At 34.6% G+C, this 22,083-nt stretch overlaps 1 protein-coding gene across 8 annotated transcripts in view; it reads left to right on the plus strand.

Annotated features, from left to right (window-relative positions):
• The window catches only part of Doa (Darkener of apricot), a 312,594-nt gene extending 297,825 nt beyond the window's left edge, over positions 1-14,769 (plus strand). For 6 of the 8 annotated variants that reach the window (XM_067762711.1, XM_067762705.1, XM_067762707.1 and 3 more), the window contains 3 exons: positions 989-1,102; positions 1,174-1,382; positions 5,506-14,769. In XM_067762711.1, coding sequence (XP_067618812.1) covers positions 989-1,102; positions 1,174-1,382; positions 5,506-5,639 — 457 coding nt within the window. In that variant the 3' untranslated portion in view covers positions 5,640-14,769. The remainder of the gene's footprint in view (positions 1-988; positions 1,103-1,173; positions 1,383-5,505) is intronic. The other 2 variants (XM_067762712.1, XM_067762706.1) reach the window with 1 other exon arrangement.
• Positions 14,770-22,083: the final 7,314 nt, after the last annotated feature.

A 22,083-nucleotide genomic window follows, 5' to 3' on the forward strand; every position in this document is an offset into this window, starting at 1 on the left:
AAATTGCCGCTAGTTGGCGCAAGGATCGAGATATTCACAAAAAGCGTATTTGTGGTCCGATTTGGCTCATATTTGGAAAACATAATACATACAGTCAGGTAGAAGTGACATCAAAATAGTTAGCAGTTGGAGGAGGGACAAGCGTGGCGCATAGTCGAGTAAAGTCTTTGGAAGGATTATGTATTGAGGACTTCGATTGTAACAAATTGTCTGGAAAGAGTCCTTGTAATAATGAGTCACTAAATGAACAATTAAATAAATGAATGGACAATTAAATAAAGAGTAAAAACTTGAAAATCAAATAATTTAAAAAAAAATTTCTTTAAGTTAAACGGTTTTATTGAAAACAATACTTACATGAAGTAATAATAATACTAAAAGCTAGAAAATAATTAGGTAGGTCCTAGGTACTAGTCATCACATTCCTCATCAATCTAGGGCGTTGATCAGACAAATAAATAAAATCGTTGGGCGCGTCCAACTAGATGAGGAGTCCGATGACTAGTACCTAGGACCTGCCTAATTATTTTCTAGCTTTTAGTATTATTATTACTTCATGGAAGTATTGTTTTCAATAAAACCGTTTAACATAAAAGTTTTTTTTTATTATTTTTTTTTTTTTGGTCAAGACGTCCCAAACATTGGCAAAAACAATACTTTTAACATTTCGACCAATTTTTTATAAAAATCTTAAGCTGATGGAAACTTGACAATGATTATTAATGAGCATAAAAGAGTGTATCAAATGCCATATTTGCTGTACCAAAATTGTCTGCCATTAGGTCATGCTTTTTCGGTAACGAGGATTTAAAAAATGGTATATCATCCCATACTACTATTTAAAGAAAGAAAATTAGAAATGCTCTAAATGTTTCTGGGGCGAATCGTATTCAAAGTTGAATTCTTCGAATTAATTAATAATTAATTTATAAGTGATGAGTAACATATTTTAATTATGCTCATTTTGTCTTCTTGCATATATATTTAGCTGCATACTCTTTGAGTTATATCTGGGTATAACACTTTTCCAAACTCACGATAATCGAGAACACTTGGCGATGATGGAACGTATTTTGGGTCAAATACCATATCGTATGGCACGGTAATGCAAAGCTAAGCATGCTTACATTTTTACAAAATCAGCATATTTCATGTAAATCGATTAACGTATAGTTCTCATTGTCTTTACAGCAAAACAAAAACAAAATACTTCTATCACGGTAAATTAGACTGGGACGACAAGTCATCGGCTGGACGCTATGTACGCGATCATTGTAAGCCATTATTTAGATATCAAATGAGCGATACAGAAGATCATTGCCAACTCTTTGATCTGATTAAGAAAATGTTGGAATATGAACCATCACAACGAGTGACGCTTGGTAAGTAAATGAATGCATGATGTGGAAATTCAGTTTTTTGTTAGCGGAAAATGTCAAGTCCTTATGTAGTACAAAGATAGCGGGTATATGTGTATGTGAAAACCTTTTAGTGTCGTTGTGATTTCATGCATGTTAGTCTAGATATGTCAATAAAAAGCGTACTTTTTGTTAGTATGATTATGTAGTAGTGTCCTATTGGAGCAAATAGAATGGCCGGCAGGCATCGGTGCAATTTAGAAACGCAACATCAAAACCAAGAAGAATTAAACAAGGGGTGGGTGCCACAGGGTGGCGTCCTATCCCCACTTTTGTTTAACTTCTACATATCAAAGCTACCTTCGCCACCAGAAGGAGTTACTATCGTTTCCTACGCCGATGACTGCACAATAATTGCCACAGACCCAGGCCCACAGATCGATGAGCTTTGCAACAAAATAAACGGCTACCTCCTATCACCGACTAAATCATCGGCGACCTTAATTACAACGTGGATGTCCCAAATGTCGACCATTTTGAACATCCACGTCAATGGCACTACGCTACCGACTGTCTTACACCCCAAAATCTTGGGTGTGACGTTTGATCAGGATCTACACTTTGGTGAGGATGTAGCCGAAATTGTACCGCAAATCCAGAGCCGTAATAAAATCCTCAAATATCTTGCTGGCAGTACTTAGGGAAAAGATAAAGAAACTTACAAAGCAATTGGCCAGCCGATTGCATACTACGCGTCCCGATATGGTCGCCAAGCCTAAAGACTACTCACTGGAAGAAGCTACAGGCCTGCCAAAATACTGCGCTCAGAACCGCCACGGGCTGTCTTCTTATGTCCCCAGAACACCATCTACATAATGAGGCGAGAATGCTCCCCATTAGGGAGAGAAATGAAGTGTAACCAAACAGTTCCTGTTAAATACCCAGAAACCTTGGCATCCCAACAGACATTTGATTGATGAGCCAACACCGCCCAGGGGCTTAAGGAGTCATCTCCGTAAGAATTATGAGGAAATACGGCACCTGACAACACAGCCGTATGAAACCAAAAACAAAAGCAGGTCCTCAGCGAACTCCACAAACAGGCGTCGGACCTCTATGCCAGGAATTGCCCGGTGAATCCAGTACTCAAAGAACAGTACCCAAAACTTGCGGAAGAGGAACGCATAATCCCCAGGGAAACGCGAGTCACTCTTGCTCAACTTCGTTCTGTATACTGTAGCAGGCTAAACTTACTTATCCAGAATCAACCCCGACATTCAAAATATATGCCTTGCTTGTAACGTGTCCCCACATGACACCAACCATCTCTTCAACTGTATTGTGGAACCAACGCCTCCTACACCCATTCTCATTATGGTCCACCCCTGTTGAAACAGCAAGTTTCCTTGGACTCCCCTTAAGGGATATTGATGACAATTTGTAATCGGTCGCACCTAATGGATGGGGCGAACAACCAGAAGTTACAAGGTACAACCTCCACTCTTCAGTTGTAATGTAGTGCAAGTTGGTATAAACATTAGTCACCACGTTCTCCAAGGTTTGTACATCTGGAAACATATCAATGAAGGCTGAGAGGAGACACAAACAATTTGCTGGATTCAACTTACAAAAACTTGCACCATAATGGGATTTACGAATACTAAACAGCAAGAATTGACCACATGTTTTTAATCCAAGAGTATATACACTGTAATAACAGATAAAAATAAAGATAAATGTAAGGCGCGATAACCTCCGAAGAGATCTAAGGCCGAGCTTCTCTTCCAATTTGCGTCGTGCTCCTCTTCATTTTCCCTACAAATTGGCCGGACGGGACCTACATGTTTTATGCCGACTCCGAACGGTATCTGCAAGGCAGATGAGTTTTCACTAAGAGCTTTTCATGGCAGAAATACACCCGGAGCGCTTACCAAACACTGCCGAGGGGCGACCCCGCTTAGAAAAATTTTCTTCTAATTTAAGAACCTTATTTCTAAAATTTTGATGTTGCTTTGCTCGGGGTGCGAACCCAGAGCATACGGTGTGGTAGGCGGAGCACGCTACCATCACACCACGGTGGCCGCCAATGTAATAACAGATACTTCCCATTGATATCTGATAATCGAGCTTGGCATTTAAGTAGCTTTGAGTAATGCTAATATTAAAACAACACTACTAATATTGAGGAATAAGAGTTGAAATTCGATGGAATTCAGTGACTGATTGACTCCGATAACTCGATTATTGCAGTGAAAGTAATGCGTATCAAAGTTTTCTTAAATTATTCTGTATTTTTAAAGAGCATGGGTATTGACCAGGCGACCGCCACTTAGAAAGTTTTTCTAAGAAGGGTCGCCGTTCGGTGGTTTTGCAAACACTAAGAGTTTATTTTTGCCGTGAAAAGAAGCTTCTCAGTGGAAATTCATTTGCCTTACAGCTGTCGTTGAGCATCTACATTATGTCGGAGAGCCAGGCGGCCCTACGTGCCTTGCAATCCTACACAGTTACATCTAAGCTAGTGGATGAATGTACTGAAATACTTAATCCCCTGGGAGCCAAAAACAATGTTTTGTTAGGATCGGTTCCCGGACATCAGAGACATGAAGGTAATGAACATGCAGATTACCTAGCAAAGCAGGGTGCTACAGCAGCCTTCTATGGTCCAGAGCCGTTTTGTGGACTTACAAAAGCACACACCAGTGAAACTATAAGTAATTGGGAAACTAAACAATTTAGGCGTCACTGGATTGACTGCCCAGGGCAAAGACAGGCCGAACTGTTTATACTTCCGGCAACGAAAGTATCAGCCAAACTCATTAATCTAAGCAGGGAGGTCCTAAGAACTCTCACTGGGTACTATACGGGACACTGCGGTCTAAGATATCACCTAAGTAAATTAAATCTAACCGATACCCAAATTTGTCGTTTCTGTGAGCTGGATGATGAAACGCCGGTTCACATTCACTGCGAATGCTTCGCTCTGGCTAGGCAGAATTTATCCCACTAGTTGGTGGGAATCTTAATCCCTATGTGATATGGAGTAAAAATCTGAAGAGGTATTTAGATACATCAAAAGCCTCCAGATACAAAATTAGGCTGAAAGGTCTTGCACAATAGATCTGCACAAAGGTCGCAGTGCTTCCAGACCTATTAATAATAATAATAAAACAGCTGTCGTTCGGAGTCCTAATTAAACGTGTAGGTACCGTCCCGCCGATTTATAGGAATATTAAAAAAGGGAGCATGACGCAAATTGAAAGAGAAGCTCGGCCCAAAAATGTCTGCATGTTTATCGCAGCACAAAGCCCAAGTTGTTCAATTCATTGTATCGCAGCTTGCTGGTCTGCAGTACAAATGAAATTGTGTACTGCGATTAAATAATATTGATCTTCTATCACCTGCAAGTCATCGCCACAAATCAAAATCGCTGCGAATGAAAAATTAAAGTCACGTTGTTCCTTAAAAATCGTTATGTCGACCATCTTAGAGATTTTGATTGAATAATTTATTAGTTTATGATTAAAAAGTCTGATGATAATCTAAAAGTGTTCTGAACTGTTTATTTACTTCTTTTATATTAGAGGTTACCTTCTGGGGATCAACCTCTACATAAAGATTGGTGCAGTACCCAGGACTTTGTTTTTGTTGTTGTTGTTGTAGCCATAAGGTTTCTCCCCGAAGGCTTTGGGGAGTGTTATCGATGTGATGGTCTTTTGCCGGATACAGATCCGGTGCTATCCCGTCGATCTCGGGTATGATTTCTATGGCCACATTAAACCTTCAGGCCATCCGTCCCTCCCCACCCCCAAGTTCCATGAGGAGCTTGGGGTCGCCAAAGCCTCGTCTGTTAGTGAAACAGGATCCGCCGCGGATATGTGAGGTTGACAATTGGGTTTGGAGAAGCTATATATTGCGCTGGCAACCTGAAAGGGTTGCGCTACACAGCCACTTGAATCTGGTATTTTAGTCGGCTCTTGCGACAGGCATACTTACCGCGGGTATATTCTGACCCCCTAACCCGCTGGGACCCCAGGACTTTGTCGTATAGTTTTCTGAATCTCGAAGCTATTATGGCTTATTATCGCGTTTCAATTCTTTTGTTAATAACTGCCAAACTAATCTATTTTTATATTTTAATTCTTTTTAGGTGATGCGCTACGTCATCCTTTTTTCGACAAGCTCCCACCGCACCAACGTGTAGGTGAAATAGCCAACAACAAACAGCCCATTTCTTCGGGCAGCAGCAGCAGTCGTGAACGTTCGCACAGTTTATCGAGATGAGATTCGGCTCGATTTGGTTATTGTTAATTAAAATTAGAACTGCGTATATGAACACCACAATACTAGTAGTAGTAGTAGTAGTAGTTTAGGACAACAGAATCAGGAACACAGCAACACCAACAAATTCAACAACAACTCATCAAATCAACAAACAATTAATCTGAAAAAAAGCAAAAGCAGACAAGCTAGTGCATTAAGGGGCGCAACCAGCAAATTAAAACAAACGCAAGTAATTATGATGATGACAATGGTGAGGTGTGCAACAACAAGAACTGACACAGCATTGATATAGAGAAATAACAGCAAAAGAAACAACTAAAACTCAGCGTTTATCATCAAGCAACACGACGCTAGCTAAGGGCAACACCGTAGATAGCAGATACAACACAATGGAAAATATTCAAGTTGGAAATAGAATCATCAGCAAGCATTCAAAACCAAAACAGCACCTGCATAATTTTACACTTATTTAGCAGATCAAAGGCATAGGTAGTTAAGTTTTAAGATTATGAGTACAATAGAATGAATTCAAGTATAGTCGAAATACTTTTTATTAAGGTTTTTTAGTTTTTGTGGAAAAAAAAGGAAGAACCTTTTCTATGATAAGGATACAGAGGAATAATACTACTAAAAACGCCAGTTTATATGTTGCGTAGGCGTAAAAGGGATTCACAGACACACGCCCACACATAAATACACTTGACACACTCGAATGTTTGCTTTCTGTGTAATTTTCCAAAAATTATAATTTCTTAATATGTTTTGTGTAACACTTAATTCTCTTCTGATTTGAAGTTATATAACAATTGTACGTTATGTGCTTTAAAGCGTCACACTTTTTGTATAGAAACCAAACAAACAAAAAAAAAACTATATACGCGTAGGATAAATACGCGCTTACTTTGTATACATATTTACATACATACATGTAGATAGATATATATATATTTTGTATTCATTTCACATTTTGTAAGCATGTGCGAATTTCAATGAAATTTGTTACCTTTTTTAAATGGTATTCACCCAAGTTTTTGTGTGTGTGTGTATGCAAACATAGTCAAAAAAAAGTCATAGAAAACAGAAAAGAGAAGAATCAACAAGGAAAAGCCAACACACAGACTAATATAGCAACTGAAAAGAAATCGATAAGCGTTTAGTAAGCAATTATTATTTGCAAATTTATGAGAATGAAAAAGGCATTCTCAAAAACATTTGTATGTATTGTCTTGTTTGGATGTTTTCGACTTCTGTATATTTTGTTGCCCATCCATATTTTTTTTATATAAAAAACTGTAGCAAATAAAACATGCATATTGAACATTAATGAAAAAAAAACATTGATATTTATATTTGCTAAGTTGTAGATATGTATTTGAGTGAGTTTTTAATATAAATTGGTTTTTAAATTTCTTTAGCTACAATTGGTGTATGTTTGTATCGCCATTAGTTGGAGTATTCTTTGTATTTAGCTGAAGCATTTATTCGTATTAGGGCTGTGAACTGCATCCGGATTTTGCAACTATCCGGATAAACCGGATATTCGAATAACCGGATAGGTAAGCAAAAAATCCGTATGTCCGGATACTGGAATATAAAAGTTGAATATCTGCATATCAGAATTGAACGAAGCAAACATCGAAAAATTATTCACAAAATATGTTTGTAGATTATTAAATTAACGTCAAAAATTAAAAAGCTACAATTTTACAAACAAGTGAAAATAAGAACAGTGCCATTTGTTTATATTGTGGAAAAACGCTCTTAATTGATTTAAATGCCCCACGAATGTTAACTAAACATATATGGTACATCAATTTGTTGCTTTCAGTGGATATCACAAAATACGGGTATTGGCCGGATCTTCATAAATCCGGATATCCGGATAGTTTCACAAACCAAACGAATATTAACCGGATATCCATATCGTCCGGATTTTATTCGTGTCAACGGATATCCGTATGGATATCCAGATATTCGAATATGCGGATAGTCCCAGCCCTATTTCGTATGCGTTGCGCAAAACTGATACCACCATCCCACATTTTGATAATTTTTTGTATATGATTTCTTTTGCCGCTTGGTAATCTACTGTTTGAATCTATACTATATATCTTATTTCGGGTTCCCGGTACAAACAATTAATTGTGCCCGGTCGTTGTAGTAGACATATTCATAGTCACATTTGCATGGACGAGAGTAGATTTTTCACCAACGTTTATGTTTCGTTACTATTAATGTGATCGTGCCGTGTGGCTGTGTGCGTTTTTGGTCACACGATTTTTGCAGGGTAGGGATGAATTTTTCTTCTTTACAGAGTTGCATGCAATATGCTAATGATCTGAATACAATCGAAGCCGCAAATATGGTCATGTTTCGTAGCAGATTATAATTTATTAATTTTGATATTGTGAAAATGCCGGGACATAGCATTTCTCGGCGGAACACTTTAAAATTTGTGAAAAATACGGGATGTCCCGGCCAATACGGGACATTTGGCAACGCTAATCTATACCTCGATGCCAACGTAAATGTTGTTGCATTATCATCTTTGATATTGGTCTGTTTTGTTATTTATAATGCTTGACTATTTGAAGCATGCTCCGCCATCCACACCGAAGATCCTGGGTTCACGCCCCGGGAAAAGCAACATCAAAAGTTTAGAAATAAGGTTTTTCAATTAGAAGAAACATTTTCTAAGCGGGGTCGACCCTCGGCTGTATTTGGCAAGCACTCCGAGTGAATTTCTGCCATGTCTTGCAGATGCCGTTCGGAGTCAGCATAAAACAAGTAGGTCCCGTCCCGCCAATTTTGTAGGAAAAATCAATAGGAGCACGACGCAAATTGGAAGAGAAGCTCGGGCTAAAATCTCCTCGCAGGATATCGCGCCTTACATTTATTTGAAAATTAGTAAAATTAAATGGACACATAAAGTAACTGTGCTACACAACTCAAGAAATTTGGAAAACTTCCATACCTTTACAACTACGATAAAAATCTTCCCAAGAATTCAATTAATCATGGTTCTTCTAGCATAGGTGAAATAATGCAATTTACTAGTGGGCATGCATTTAACAATGGTCACATCTCGAATGCCATGTGAAACAAGTTTGCCACCAATTTAAAGACATCAGAGAACAAAACAAATAAAAACCTAACTCTGTATAGCTTACAATAGTTGGACTTTATGAACTCCATAAAGAGTGTATTTATTTTCGTGTATCCATACAATTTTTCGAAAATGTACTCGTATTGTTTAGGGTTATTGATGACAAATGGGCGTGGCATGAGTACAAATGATTTATAATAAATCAGTCCAAATAAGGTTGAAATGCTTGCATGAGAACTTACAACACTAACAATCGGAGAAACTTTGTGAATCGTGATTGTCAGCCGCACTAAACGTTGTCAATTTGTCACATTAGTTTAGATAAGTATGGTCTCCTGCTGTAATTATAATTAAGAATAACCAAATCCATAGTCTCTTTTGTTCACTGGTAGAATTATGTGCGTACGTGCAACACTTTATTATTTAGTTACTTACTTTTTAAAGTATTGTTATGTAAAAGTTTAATGTTCAGGTCAATAGAAGTTTAGAAAGTTGTGTAGAGATGAAAACTTACACATACATACATTACTATATAAATTGTTAGAGGTTTTTTTTTTCAGGGATTGAACATTTATTATTTCATAGTGATTTATGATCACAAAGTCAAAAAAAAAATTTCCCAATTATTCATTACTCGGCATTTTTACCCATGATTCAATTACTACAGGTTGTTCTCCAATGATGATACAACTTTGACACTCCCAAGTTTAAAAATCTGGACGGGTTGCTTTTACGAAGTAAGGAAAATGGGGAATAATTCAGCGAAGATTTTTGTCGAAAAGTACCTTTAGTAGTATATTTGTAGTGATAATAAATTTGTAAATGCCAACAGGTTTTGGGGGAAGTAATTCATTTTCTACTAAATATTTCCTGAACCGATATAGAGTTATGTTGGTTTGGTTATTCTTTTAGAACTTGTTTGATGGATGTCGTACGTCAGAATTTTATTCAAAAATACACTATCTCAAAATTTGTTTCAAAAACTCCCTATCTGAGCATAAGTTCAATGGATTTTGACATAAGAGGGAGTTAATTAAAATCATTCTAAAAAAAGGCGTTCTCAACCTAATTCTAATATAGGAAGTTTCTGTGACAAATTCTGAAATGGAAATTTTTGAAAAGAATTCTGAGATAGGACGATTTCGAACTCGCAGCCGGCATAGGGTGATACTCTACTCAGCAGCCGCAATGAACTGACACACAAAAATTAAAGAAAACGGCTTCTTGTCTTAGAACTTTATATTCCGGCCTTGACTTTGGGAGAAGGGTTGATCTTTTGTTGCGGTCCTGCTACACAGGGATTATTTACCTTTTTATTCTGAAATTTCGGAAAGCTCTTTTCCGTTTAAGTATTCATAGAAGTGTTCCGGATAAACCATTAATTTAGAATATTCGGAACACCTTCGTTTGATACTACCTCACGAGGTCCAAATATCCCAAATAAGCATATATGTAAATAATAAAAAATAAAACGACACAAATTCTTAAATTTCGTTATGGCATCTCCATTATTTATTAATTACATATTTACGTGAATCGATTTACTAGTCGAGTTTTTGACGTTGAACGATGAGTTTTAAATTGGTTTAGGTTTCGTATGTTCATAGGTTTTCGAAAGTGCACGATTTCTTGGTGTTCTCACTTTTCATAAAATTACCTATGTTCAGCCACACTAATAGATCATGACATAGTTAATAATGTCATCATAAAATTTAAAAAATTGTTCTAAGGAATTATGCTGTTCAGTACTTATCGGGTATTTGCAAACTGATTGGTTCCCATTTCTACTACTAATATTTTTCGAAAAATCACAAAGAAACAACACAGTTAATGGATGTCAACTCGATTTGGGAGCAAAATGGCTGCAATGGTCAAAAAATTTGTCACCCGAGCAAACCTCTTGTGATTGAATCATAATTTTTACCCACTATTTTTCGCATTTGCTTTTTGATTGTGCTCGCATTACCTAGAATATACTATTAGACAAAACATTTTTTCATTTCAGGGTATTATATATATCAATATATATATATTTTTTTTAATAAAAAAAAGCTGTTTCTCCATTGTCGTAGTTATTCTCCGGAACATGTTATGGGCTTTGGAAGTTCGAAGTTAAATCTTTCGCATTAATATTTTTAATTAACGTATTACAAAAGCAAAAATAGTAAAAATCAATGACATACATTTTTTCTTTGTATGTTTATATAACAGGTATTCAAGTTCGAAAGGCACATCTAAATTTTTTTTTCGAAGTTTTTCCTATTTTAAATATATTGGAAAAGATAAAGATGTACACCGTTCAAAAGAGAAAAATGGCACATCATTTTTTTATCTGTTTTTTTAAATATATATAACTTAAATCCCAACTTCGACGCCAAAGCTACAACATATGTGACCTGGAATCATGAAAGGGACCTATTGTGCGAAAATACCGTTCTTACTTTTTGAGTGGTTCTTATAGGAAATTTACCGCTCTTTCCAATGGAACAAACAAAAACAGTTTTCTATCTTTCTTATTTTTTCACAAATCGCATTTAAAGCCAAATCGGACCACAAATACAATTTTTTGAAATATTTCGATCCCTGCGCCACCTATCGGAGTTTTTTTCTTATTATTGCATTGTCATCGGGTTCTGAACTATAGTCCAAGTTTCAAGCTTGTAGCTTATCGGGAAGTTAAATTTTAATTACAAAATTCGTTCACAACGGCCGGCTGCTACACAGAGTCAAGCTAAACAAAAACTTTAAACGTGTTTTTCTCGAAAACTTGTTTTCGCACAATAGCTCCTTTTCATGATTCCAGGTCACATATGCGTATGTTCAACTACTCTCTCATAATATTGTATACGGGTTTACAAAACTTAGCGAACACATATTGCAGTATGATTGCTTAGAAGAGACATGTCTTAGTAGTTGTCTTTTTTGAAACGAGTGTCTCTGAAATTCTGTAAATGCTCTAAAATTTATGGGGTATTCACTTGTACCCATATAAAAAAAAGGTACTATAAATTTATATAAAAAATATTAGCCGTTTTTTTTCAAATTTTCTGTTTTTTAAGAATTTTTAGAATTTGTTATATTTTATAGTAAGTTATGTCTTAAACAACAACACATTCAACCATTGAGACTAAACAAATAAATTTATAATTTTGCGAAATTTTAGTGATAGAAAAAAGAAGCGCAGCTTGGCCTTACGATTTTCGCTTACCTTGTTTTGAGAAGAATTACAATTTTTGTTTGCAACATTTTTACAGTATAAATCGAAAAATATGGTAACCTCTCTTTCCACTATGACCGCTTCTCCAGTCTATAACAGTAACAGTTAATTAAACCTTTTTTTAAATTGTTCGGCTTACTATTTATTGTTAAATTTTGTATCAAAAAAAATTGTGGTATTGATAGCAGCTCTTTATAAAATAATTCTCTACAGTGTATTTTGTTTATGTAAACTAAATATATTTACACATGCAGATGAGCTGATAACCAGGGTACCATGGGCGAGTGAATGTCCCAAATATGAATTTGTTTACGCTGTTGTTGTGTTATTGTGTTATATTTTTTTTTTATATTTAACTTTTTAGCATGCTAAATTTTCTATTTGTATACGTTTCTAGTTTTCTCTTTTAAATTTTATAAACCTTATGGTTTTTTATTTGTACAACAAAAATACATAAATTTGATAAGCTCAAGGAAAAAAATTTAAGTTGTTTTAAAGTTTATTGCTCCATTAGTATTGTGTATACTATATAATATATATCATTCTGTATGCGCACTACATATAAGCAGATTTTTAATGCATTGAAAATATCGAAAATTTCTATTAACTTCAGAGATCGTATAGTTTTTGAGTTTTGCTAGACTTTTGAAAATGGCGCTTATTTTAATATAAAACTAAAAAAGAAAATGCTTTTACTTTGATAATATGTTGCGTCATACGAAAAATGGCACTGAAGATGGCACAATGCTGTAGCCGATTTGTCTCCAAACCTAATTTGAGAAGCGATGACAAAAAAATCGTTTCAAAATGCTATGTGAAAATAGCAGCAAAATGTATCATTTATTTCAATATTTTTTTTTATTTTTTTAGAAATATTTTCTAAGGCTTGTGTTACTGAAACTATGCAAATCAGTTTTCGAAAAAGTCGAGTTTAACAGCCTCATTAACTTTGAGGCTATCGTGTCCAAATCCATCGGCAGTCGCCAGTCGCTAAACGATAATCAGAACGACAATAGCCGACTCTTATGTTATATCGGTATTCCCAAACACGATCAGCGAAAACAAATTGTCAGAAACAAAGGGCGAAAACAAATTTGAAAATTGCTTTCGTGCAGTTGACGAATAACATATAGCTAGACGATATCGCCAACGCAGTTAACGGTCTTTAAGCGTCTCGCTCGCCAAACAGAATGAGGCTGCAAATCTACATGAAAGTTTTTTGTTTAGAACTTTCGTGCTATACACTCTTCGTATAGAAGAAAATCTAGAACACCCTTCGGGAAAAAAATTTTTAAATATCAGTGCTTAATTTGCAAGACTTAAAACTTGTACTTTGGCAGACTAAAACTGCTTGGGCGTAAAAACTGCATGCTCAAAAAAATTCTAAATAAAAAATACATATATATTCACATTTATTGAAAAAAAAAGTTATAGAAAGAAAATAGAATTACCAGAACTGAAAGTATGTAGGTACTGTAGTTTTTTTAGAAACTAGCGAAATCTAAAACATAAAATGAGTAAAACAAAAGTTAAGCATAATAATGTGAAAATAGAAAAACAACGATGAATACATCGCTGGATTCAACTTCCATAATAAAAAGGAATAAACATTTTCTTTTTTAATATTTTTTTTAACATGTATGTATGTATGTATTTTCAAAAAATAGTAAATTTGCTGCTACTATTTAATAAATAAAAAAAATATTCTGCTATCACAAAAAAAAAAGTTCTAATATAATTGCGGCTAAACAAAATTTATAAAATTTGTTCATTTAAAAGAACAAAAATTTTAATAAATTTTAATTTAAACTGGTTTAAACGACAAACGAAGCGAAAATCTTTTTGATATCTTACAAGATTAGAAGATGTCAAAAAGGGTTTAGATATTTTTTACTTTTTGTGATAAATGAGAATATTAATAAAAATTAAAAAAAAAAAAACAAGTTCATTTAAATTTCCTACAAATCCGCTAAGAAGTGCCCGCGCACAGTGTGTAAAAACGAGCAAAATAATGTAAAAATTGTATGCAAAATTGTTTACAAAACTCAAAGAAAGAAAATAGATTTAATAAAAAATAAGCCAACTTTCATTATGATTGATGATAAAAAAGATAGCGCAAAATACCCATATTTAACAATATGTATTGTATGACTCAATATATATATATATATTTATTATATATTCAAAAACCTACAACTTACATAAATGCTGTCGTTTTTTTTAGTTCTTTAGTTCTTATATTTGATTTAATATGTCATTAAGTCAAAAATAATTTTAATAAAATAAATAAAAAACTGTGCAAACCATTAAAAGCCTAAAACTTAAAATAGTCTTTATAATTATTTTATAATTAATTATTAAAATGCAAATGGTATACACACAGGCATTTTAATACATTAAAAAATTATATATAAAAAGAAGAAACTTAAAAGAAATTTGCCAATAAATAGCGCATGTACATGTAAGCAAATACTATATAAGAAAATGCATTAAGTGCGTTTGAAATTATGCAATCGTTTGTTAAACTTTACTAATCAAAAATATGATTTGAAAATGTCTCCTTTTTTTTCTTTTGAGTTATCAATTTAAAGTTTACTTTATTTTAAGTAACGATTCTGGTTTCATAAACATACATATGCCACATTAAACATTGTCAGCATACACCTACACAACAGACAAAAAATACAGTTAAATATAATTACATAATAAATACATTTAATAATACGGGAAACTTATTATTATTAAAATTTATGATTATAAAAGGAAATATTATTATTATTAAAAATAAAGAATTGACCATGAAGAAAGTTGTGTTCTTATTTTACTGGCATAAATGAATGTAGTACAATTGTGAACATGAAAATAGCAGTAACAAATTGTATCAATAAATGTCTCTCATTTGTTTATTGTCGTAGATTCAAAACAAAATTTTAATGAATTTTTTAACTAAAGTATGCATTAACCTGGGTCGATTTGCATGGACGAAAGTTAACCGATATCGCGCCATCGATTTTTCGATAGGATTTGGGATCAGGAAAAAAAGTTACACTACGCATACACAAAAAAATAATTTTCGAACCTGCGAAAAAAATGGCGAAAGGGTAAATTTTTCGACCAAAACACTCGCCCAATACCAAAAAATATTTTGTTTTGCCAAAAAAACTGTTGTAAAAACGTCGATGACAGTTTTTTGAAAAACAAAAAAAAATATTTTTTGCGAAAATAAATGGCAAGAGGCAATTTTTCGACCAAAACACTCCCCAACACCAAAAAATATTTTTTTTTTGTCAAAAAACTGTTGTAAAAACGTTGACGATGACAGTTTTTTGAAAAAAAAAAAACAAATATTTTTTGGGTTTTGGGGAGTGTTTTGGTCGAAAAATTTACCCTGTCGCCATTTTTTTTTCGCAGGCTCGAAAATTATTTTTTTTTTGGGTATACGTAGTGGAACTTTTTTTTCCTGAGCCCAAATCCTATCGAAAAATCGATGGCGCGATATCGGTTAATAAATCGACCCAGTCTAGTATGCATACCATTTTCTTTCATGTTTTCTTCTTTTTTAGGATCTCCTGAACTTTTTTGAGTACGCAGTTTCGTTTTGTAGCCCAATCAAGTTCAGTCTAAGTACAAGTTAAAAGAGTAAAAATTCGCTTAGACTTTTGGCAAGATGCGTATTAGATTTGGTTCCATGTGAAGTGTGCCCAAGGGCTTCATTCTCTATTGCGGTCGAGAGCTCTCTTTCATTTTTGTTCGGCCTTTATGTTGTTGTTGTTGTAGTAGCAGCGCTTCGCCCCATCCAGTAGGTGCGACCAATCACAAATTTCCTCTAACGGGAGTCCTAGGAAAAGAGGGGTATTAGAGGCGTTGATTTCACATTACAATTGAAGAGATGGTTGGTGTCATGTGGGGACACGTTGCTAGCAGGTCATACATTTTGTATGTCGGGGTTGATTCTGGATAGGTAAGAGTTTAACCTGTTATGGAGAGTGCATTCCTCTTCTGCTAGTTCTGGGTATTTTACTTTGAGTACCGGATTTGCCGGGCAATTCCTGACAAATACTTTATGTTTCTTACTTATTATGTGTTATCTAGTGTGTTTCGTAATAGAAATTGAGGCCCAATTTTGTTTTTTATATGAAAGAAAACCCAGAGACTTCGGAAAAATGCTCGAACTTTCGAATTACTTCGAAAAAATTTTTAAGATGAGTTTTCATAATTTTGTTTTTTCAATCAACGGAAATAAATAAAAGAAAAGAAATAATATTTTTTCAATAATTTTTTTGCTGTAAATATGTACATACATATGTATATACACCTACCTACACGAAAATAGCAGTGACAATATCAATTACAAAAACCATTGTATAAAGCAATATGAGCAAAGCTCGCTAATTAAATACAAGTGACAATAATAGCAAACTTCATTGATTATTTTGTCTTGCATTCTTAGAGATGGGAAAGTATTTACCCAAAAGAAGTGTAAAAATAATCTTTTGAAAAATATGGGAAACAAACACATAAATTCAATCCAAAATGTACCCAATTTGTCCTATATTGGTGGCAAGTTATCCATTACGCTATCGGTTGAACTAGTTTTAATCTATAATCCAGCGTTTTTCAAAAATATTTAGCCAATAATGCATACCGTTGCAAAAATTTGACTTTACCCAGTGAACATTTTAAGTCAAAAAAGAGTCGGAACATTTTCTAAATTGAAGCTTTTACAGTCGGTGTGAGCTCAGTTGGGGGGCCGAAACCAATGTATATCCTTCTTGCAATGGTCGTCCTATATGAGCCTATTAACGTATATCATTTGAGCCTAAATAAGAGTCCGACATTAGTCTTAAAAGGCGTTTAAACAGCTCATATTATACACTACTAGAACTCTACGGCATCATTTTTAACTCTAATAAACTCTGATTATCTGACACCTATATGGTCTATTTATTAGGCAATGTCAGCGCTTATTGGGGTCATATATATGTGGTTCGACACACCTGGACAGAGCGTGCAAGCTTTGTGGTCACATTAAAAATGTCGAGAAGCGCCCATGAGCGGAAAAACGCCGATGCTTATACAAAAAAAGAATAGCAAGGGTAACAATAATGTACAAATGTAATTCATTTTGTATTAAAATGAAAAATTGTTACAAAGTTTCAAAATTTGTTCCAAACTCGCTGTGACGAACATAAATAGTTGATAAATGATAATTTTTGCATGATAGGTTAGGATCTTTTAGGCCGTTAAATAAAAGTCAAAAATTAAATTTTCTTTTACCCTCCTACGCGTTTCGATGCTTTTCTGATTCCTGCATTGCCCACTTATTTTGGACTCGTTTCGGATTCTTAAACTATGAGCGCCGTGAGCATGTTTTAGGGGTAGCCTTGTTTGCGTAAATACATATGTGTACCCTATAAACTTTCTTTACAGTTCTGGAGTTCAATATGGGTCCGAAAAATATCAGCTTCAAATATGCTATCATCTCAGAGCCTTTTATGACTCCAATTTTATGAAATTATGAACAAACGAAAAATATTAAAATCAGTAAAATAGGCAGCTCCGAAATAAAAACTCAGAAATTTTTCTGCGACAATTTATTCTAAATAAATAATTAATTCAACTAATACTTATTTCATTTCCATATTATCGTCATCGGATATATGTCAAAAATTCTTCCTAAAAGCTCTGAAGTAGTGTCATTAAAAGACTCAAAATTAGCGGTATATGATATCGGAAGGAGGGCTGTATAGGACTTATGTTAGAGGCAAAATATGAGCATATAGCATTGGCTTCAGGCTCCTAAATGAGTTCATAACAAGTGCAAACTATCCAAAGTTTGGACTCCTTTCAGACTAATTGTTGACTCCGAGTGTTTGCTGGATTGTTTGTTCAAAACGAAAATGTGTTTATTTCAAATGACGTATAAATTTAATTGCTGAATTGTAATTCCAAGCAGCCTCGATTCAAATGATTTTTAAATACCCAAAAAAAGATACAAAAAAGGAATCAGACATATATGTAATACTCCTATATTGCTACAAAAGGCTAGGTACATTCCCAAACATCATAGTGTCGATATATTGCTGTTTAAACGGTTTTGTTACCTAAATTTAAATTTTTTTTATAGGCTGTCTTGTTTTGATTTCGAATTCAAAACACATTGCGAACATTTTGTAATAGCAATATAGAAGTATTACATATATGGAATCAGGGCTGTCATGGAATCCAAGTCGTTTTTGCGTTTTGTTGGAATAACAAACCAATATTGATTTAAATTGGTGTCATAAAACCGTATTGGTTTTGCTCTTTTCGAATGTAAATAAAAGCGATGTCGTTTTTAAATCTGATTCCGACAACAATGCGATTCCATGACAGCCCTGAATATTCCGGATATTTTCTTGGTATTTACACATAAAAATGGTAAATACCCGGTAGAATCCCAACTCTATGCATTTTGGATAATTTAAAAAATGAAAGTCATGAATTGTGTTACTGAAACTACAAATCAATCTCGAAAATTCGAAATGTCTGCCTGAAAATTTCGATAAATTTTTTTTTTTTTTTTTTAAGTCTTAGACTTGAAAATGCAGTTTTTAGCCCAATCATGCCTAGTCTAAAAAATACAATATATAAGTCTCTCGGAGTTCGCATTGATTTTTGACAATTTTTTTTCCGAAGGGTGTTTTAGACTATCTTCTATACAAAGGGCGCAGGGGCTAATATTTTATATGGCAGCAAATCGGAAACCCCTCGAAAACATTTTCAAAATTCAATGATAAATTAGAGACTTATAACTTGTTACAGAATTCATGAGATTTTTTCTTAAAGCTTGAAACACAATCACCATTATCGCGAGCTTTATTTTCACCCGAAAATATTCACAGTTTTTGTTCACCCCATCGCAGAAGGTGGCGAAACAATTCTTCGTGCTCGAAAAAGATTTCAGCTTATCGGCAACTCTTTGTTCGGGCGAAATGAACAGCGGGGAAACCCAAATTTGTTCACTTATATTTTACAGGCGAACAAAAGGAAAACAAAATGTAAGTAATTTTTTGTTTTGAAATTTGATACTTTTATAATCAGAAATAAATCAATAAATAATGCACAATCGGAAGCTGAGTGGGAAAAAATGAAATTCCTGTATTGCTAGGTATGTAAATTCTATTTTTTATGACAACGTATCAGCCGGCCAAGTTATCCATTGTGGACAAAGCAACGGTTCCAAAATGTTGAGCACCTCACTGAAAAAAGATTGGCTAAGACCCACTTCCTGGTCCTTTCCAACGCCTTTTCGCTATGCGAAAAAACGAAGACATGTACTTAAGTTTTCAATTGGTGGAACTCCAAAGTTTTGCTTCAATGGTGGCAAGGAGTTGGTAAGAATATCTAGCAAACATTAGAATGCCGGCTTGTTTAGCCTGTAATATTGGCGAAAGCTAATTGAAAAAAAAATTTACTTGTTATTCAAAAGTGTTGAAAATAGTAATTTTTAGCTTACAGTGAATCTTTTAGCTCCAAAAAGTTAGAACTGTCTCTTAATTGCCTCCGAATCGCTTTCACATTTATATTCTCCTCGCGCTCAACCAATACCAACCTAAGTGCAATACTAAACATTATTTTATAAGTTTTTTATTTCTATTTTTGTTATATTTTAAGGAAATATATGCTTGGTTCAAAATTTGCACAATTGTAAGTAAATTATTTGTTCACTGCGAATTTACAATAGAGCATCAGCTGTTTCGAAGTGAACTTTTGTTCGCCCGAAATTGCTGATAGGCGGAAAAGTTCACCCGAACCAAATATTATCGAAAAGTAAGATGTTGCAGAGACGAAAAATCGTATGAAGCAAGCTTCACAAAATTCTAGTAAGTCACATTCACCACTTACCACAGCAGAATTTGTTAAACTACCACTGTCTGTATTTGTTATTTAACAATTATTTGTACACTTTTTATTCAGCTAACGTGTTCAGAATTTTAACTTTTACTTGCTAAAACTCCAATCAGTGTATTTGTGCGCTTAAATTATGTTGAAAATTGTGTTAAAGTTTTTGGTGTGGTGAAAGTGACCTATTAGAATTTTGTTACGCTCCGCTGCTTTCCTGCGAAGTTTGCGCCTGCAACATCTCTACTTTTCGATAATCTTTGCCCGAACAAAAGAAGTGAAGGCGAACACTTTTCCGCGTGAACTTCGCGATAAGGGTGAATGTTGAGCGACGACGATATACGCCGCGTCGGGCGATGACATTTTTCAAATTACGCCCATTACGCCCCATAAACACAATGCCGGGCGAAATTGATGCTGTTTATTCAGTAACCATTATTTAGAAATAAAGATGAAAACAATTAAAACTTTTTTAATTCTCTGCTTTAGCACTTGACTGCTAAAACACGCCCAAAATGTTAAGAAATTAACAAAACAAAAATGTTAAGAAATTAAATTAAAAATTATATGTAAAGAAAAAAAAATTGTTTTTGGATATTATGTTTTCTTTTTTATACTTAAAAAATTGAACAGCAGCAACCCTTGGGATGTTTGTCGTCATCGCACGGCGGCGACGATAGAAATCATGGCGCAACGATACAAGGTGGCAGCATGGAACAGCTGATTATAAACTTTTTTTATTTGATTTGATACATCAACGTCCGGTGCAGTACGATTTTGACATTTGTCCATCGAATTTACAAAAACAAAGTACACGGAATTTTTATTTATGTTTGTAGGTATGTCACCATGCTGCCACCTTGTATCATACCGCTATGATAGAAATAAATCTATCGTCGCAAACTGACGTCGCGTAAATTTCGCTCTTGGCGTTCATTGTGTTCACCTTCATGTAATTATGGGGATTCTATTTTTGACAAGCCGATGTTCGTCGCGTTTATTTCTCGGCGTCAGGATATTGTGTTTCAAGTTTAAAGGGCTAATTAATGGTGACTTGTAACCATAAAGCCATAACCACATAAAACAGCTGATCACACCTACCTTATGGAAATTAATGTAATCGAGTTAGCTCTATGGTATGGCACCATTAATCGATTACATTGATTTCCATAAGGTAGGTTCGACCAGCTGTTTTATCTGGTTATGGCTTAATGGTTATAAGTCACCATTAATTCGCCCTTAAAGCTGCAGACATTGGTGCTTTATCGGTAACCGTATCGGTAACCTTATAACAGCTGATTCGACCAACCTTATGGGAATCAATGCAATCGATTATTGGTGCCGCTAAGGTCGTAACCGTGTCGTAGCCAACCAATTGGGTTTTGGTTTACCGTCGTAACGATAAACAGCTGATTACGTTAGGGATACGGATACAGCGATACGACATACGGCACCAATGACTCAAGCTTAAGTCATCGAAAATAAAGGAATATAATTGAGATAATTTTTATTAAATATTTGGGGTATTCATAGTTTCGTCTAAGCTAGGCTGTTAATTTTCTTTCGAACTGCCCAATAATTTTGCAACAATGCTGACGTCATTGAAGCCTAGCCGTTCAACCGGTTATGGTCATACAACGGGTCCCTCTAAAAGCGCGTTTCGATAAGAAAATGTTTTTTTTTTTTTTTTTTTGAGCGGAGCCATCATCATCTTTTATCCTATTGGGAAGGGAATTTGGAGTTTTCGCAATTTTGCAAAATTTTTTGGATTCATGGGGTTGATGAATGCTTATTACCGGAAAGTACTCTATATCTAGCATTAGTTACGATGGCAACCAAAAGTTGTCGAGAGAACAGTTCACAGGAATATTTAACCTTCTTCACTTGACCCAAAGGCGAGTATCGAAGGAGAATTTATAATTTGTTTTATGTAGTCATGACTTTGTTGAACTCATCCAAAATCGCCTAAAGGCAGATTTGTGTACATAAACGCTTTGGTCGTAGCAAAGCGAAGAAAACGACAAGGCTTTTCGTGTTTTTTTTTTTTTTTGCCAGTCGACGCGACCAAAGCGTTTATGCCGGTTAAGTGCCAATTAAGGAAAAAAAGATAAGTAAGCATATTAAAGTGTGTTGGTTATGCCACTTTTGAACGAATGTTTACTCCAATACCCACTTCTAGGCACATCTACAATCCTTGTTAAGCGTTTGAACTTCAATTGATTGTCTCATACACTTTC

Source organism: Eurosta solidaginis, chromosome 1 (genome assembly GCF_040869045.1).
Source record: "Eurosta solidaginis isolate ZX-2024a chromosome 1, ASM4086904v1, whole genome shotgun sequence".
Classification (NCBI taxonomy): Eukaryota; Metazoa; Arthropoda; class Insecta; order Diptera; family Tephritidae; genus Eurosta; species Eurosta solidaginis.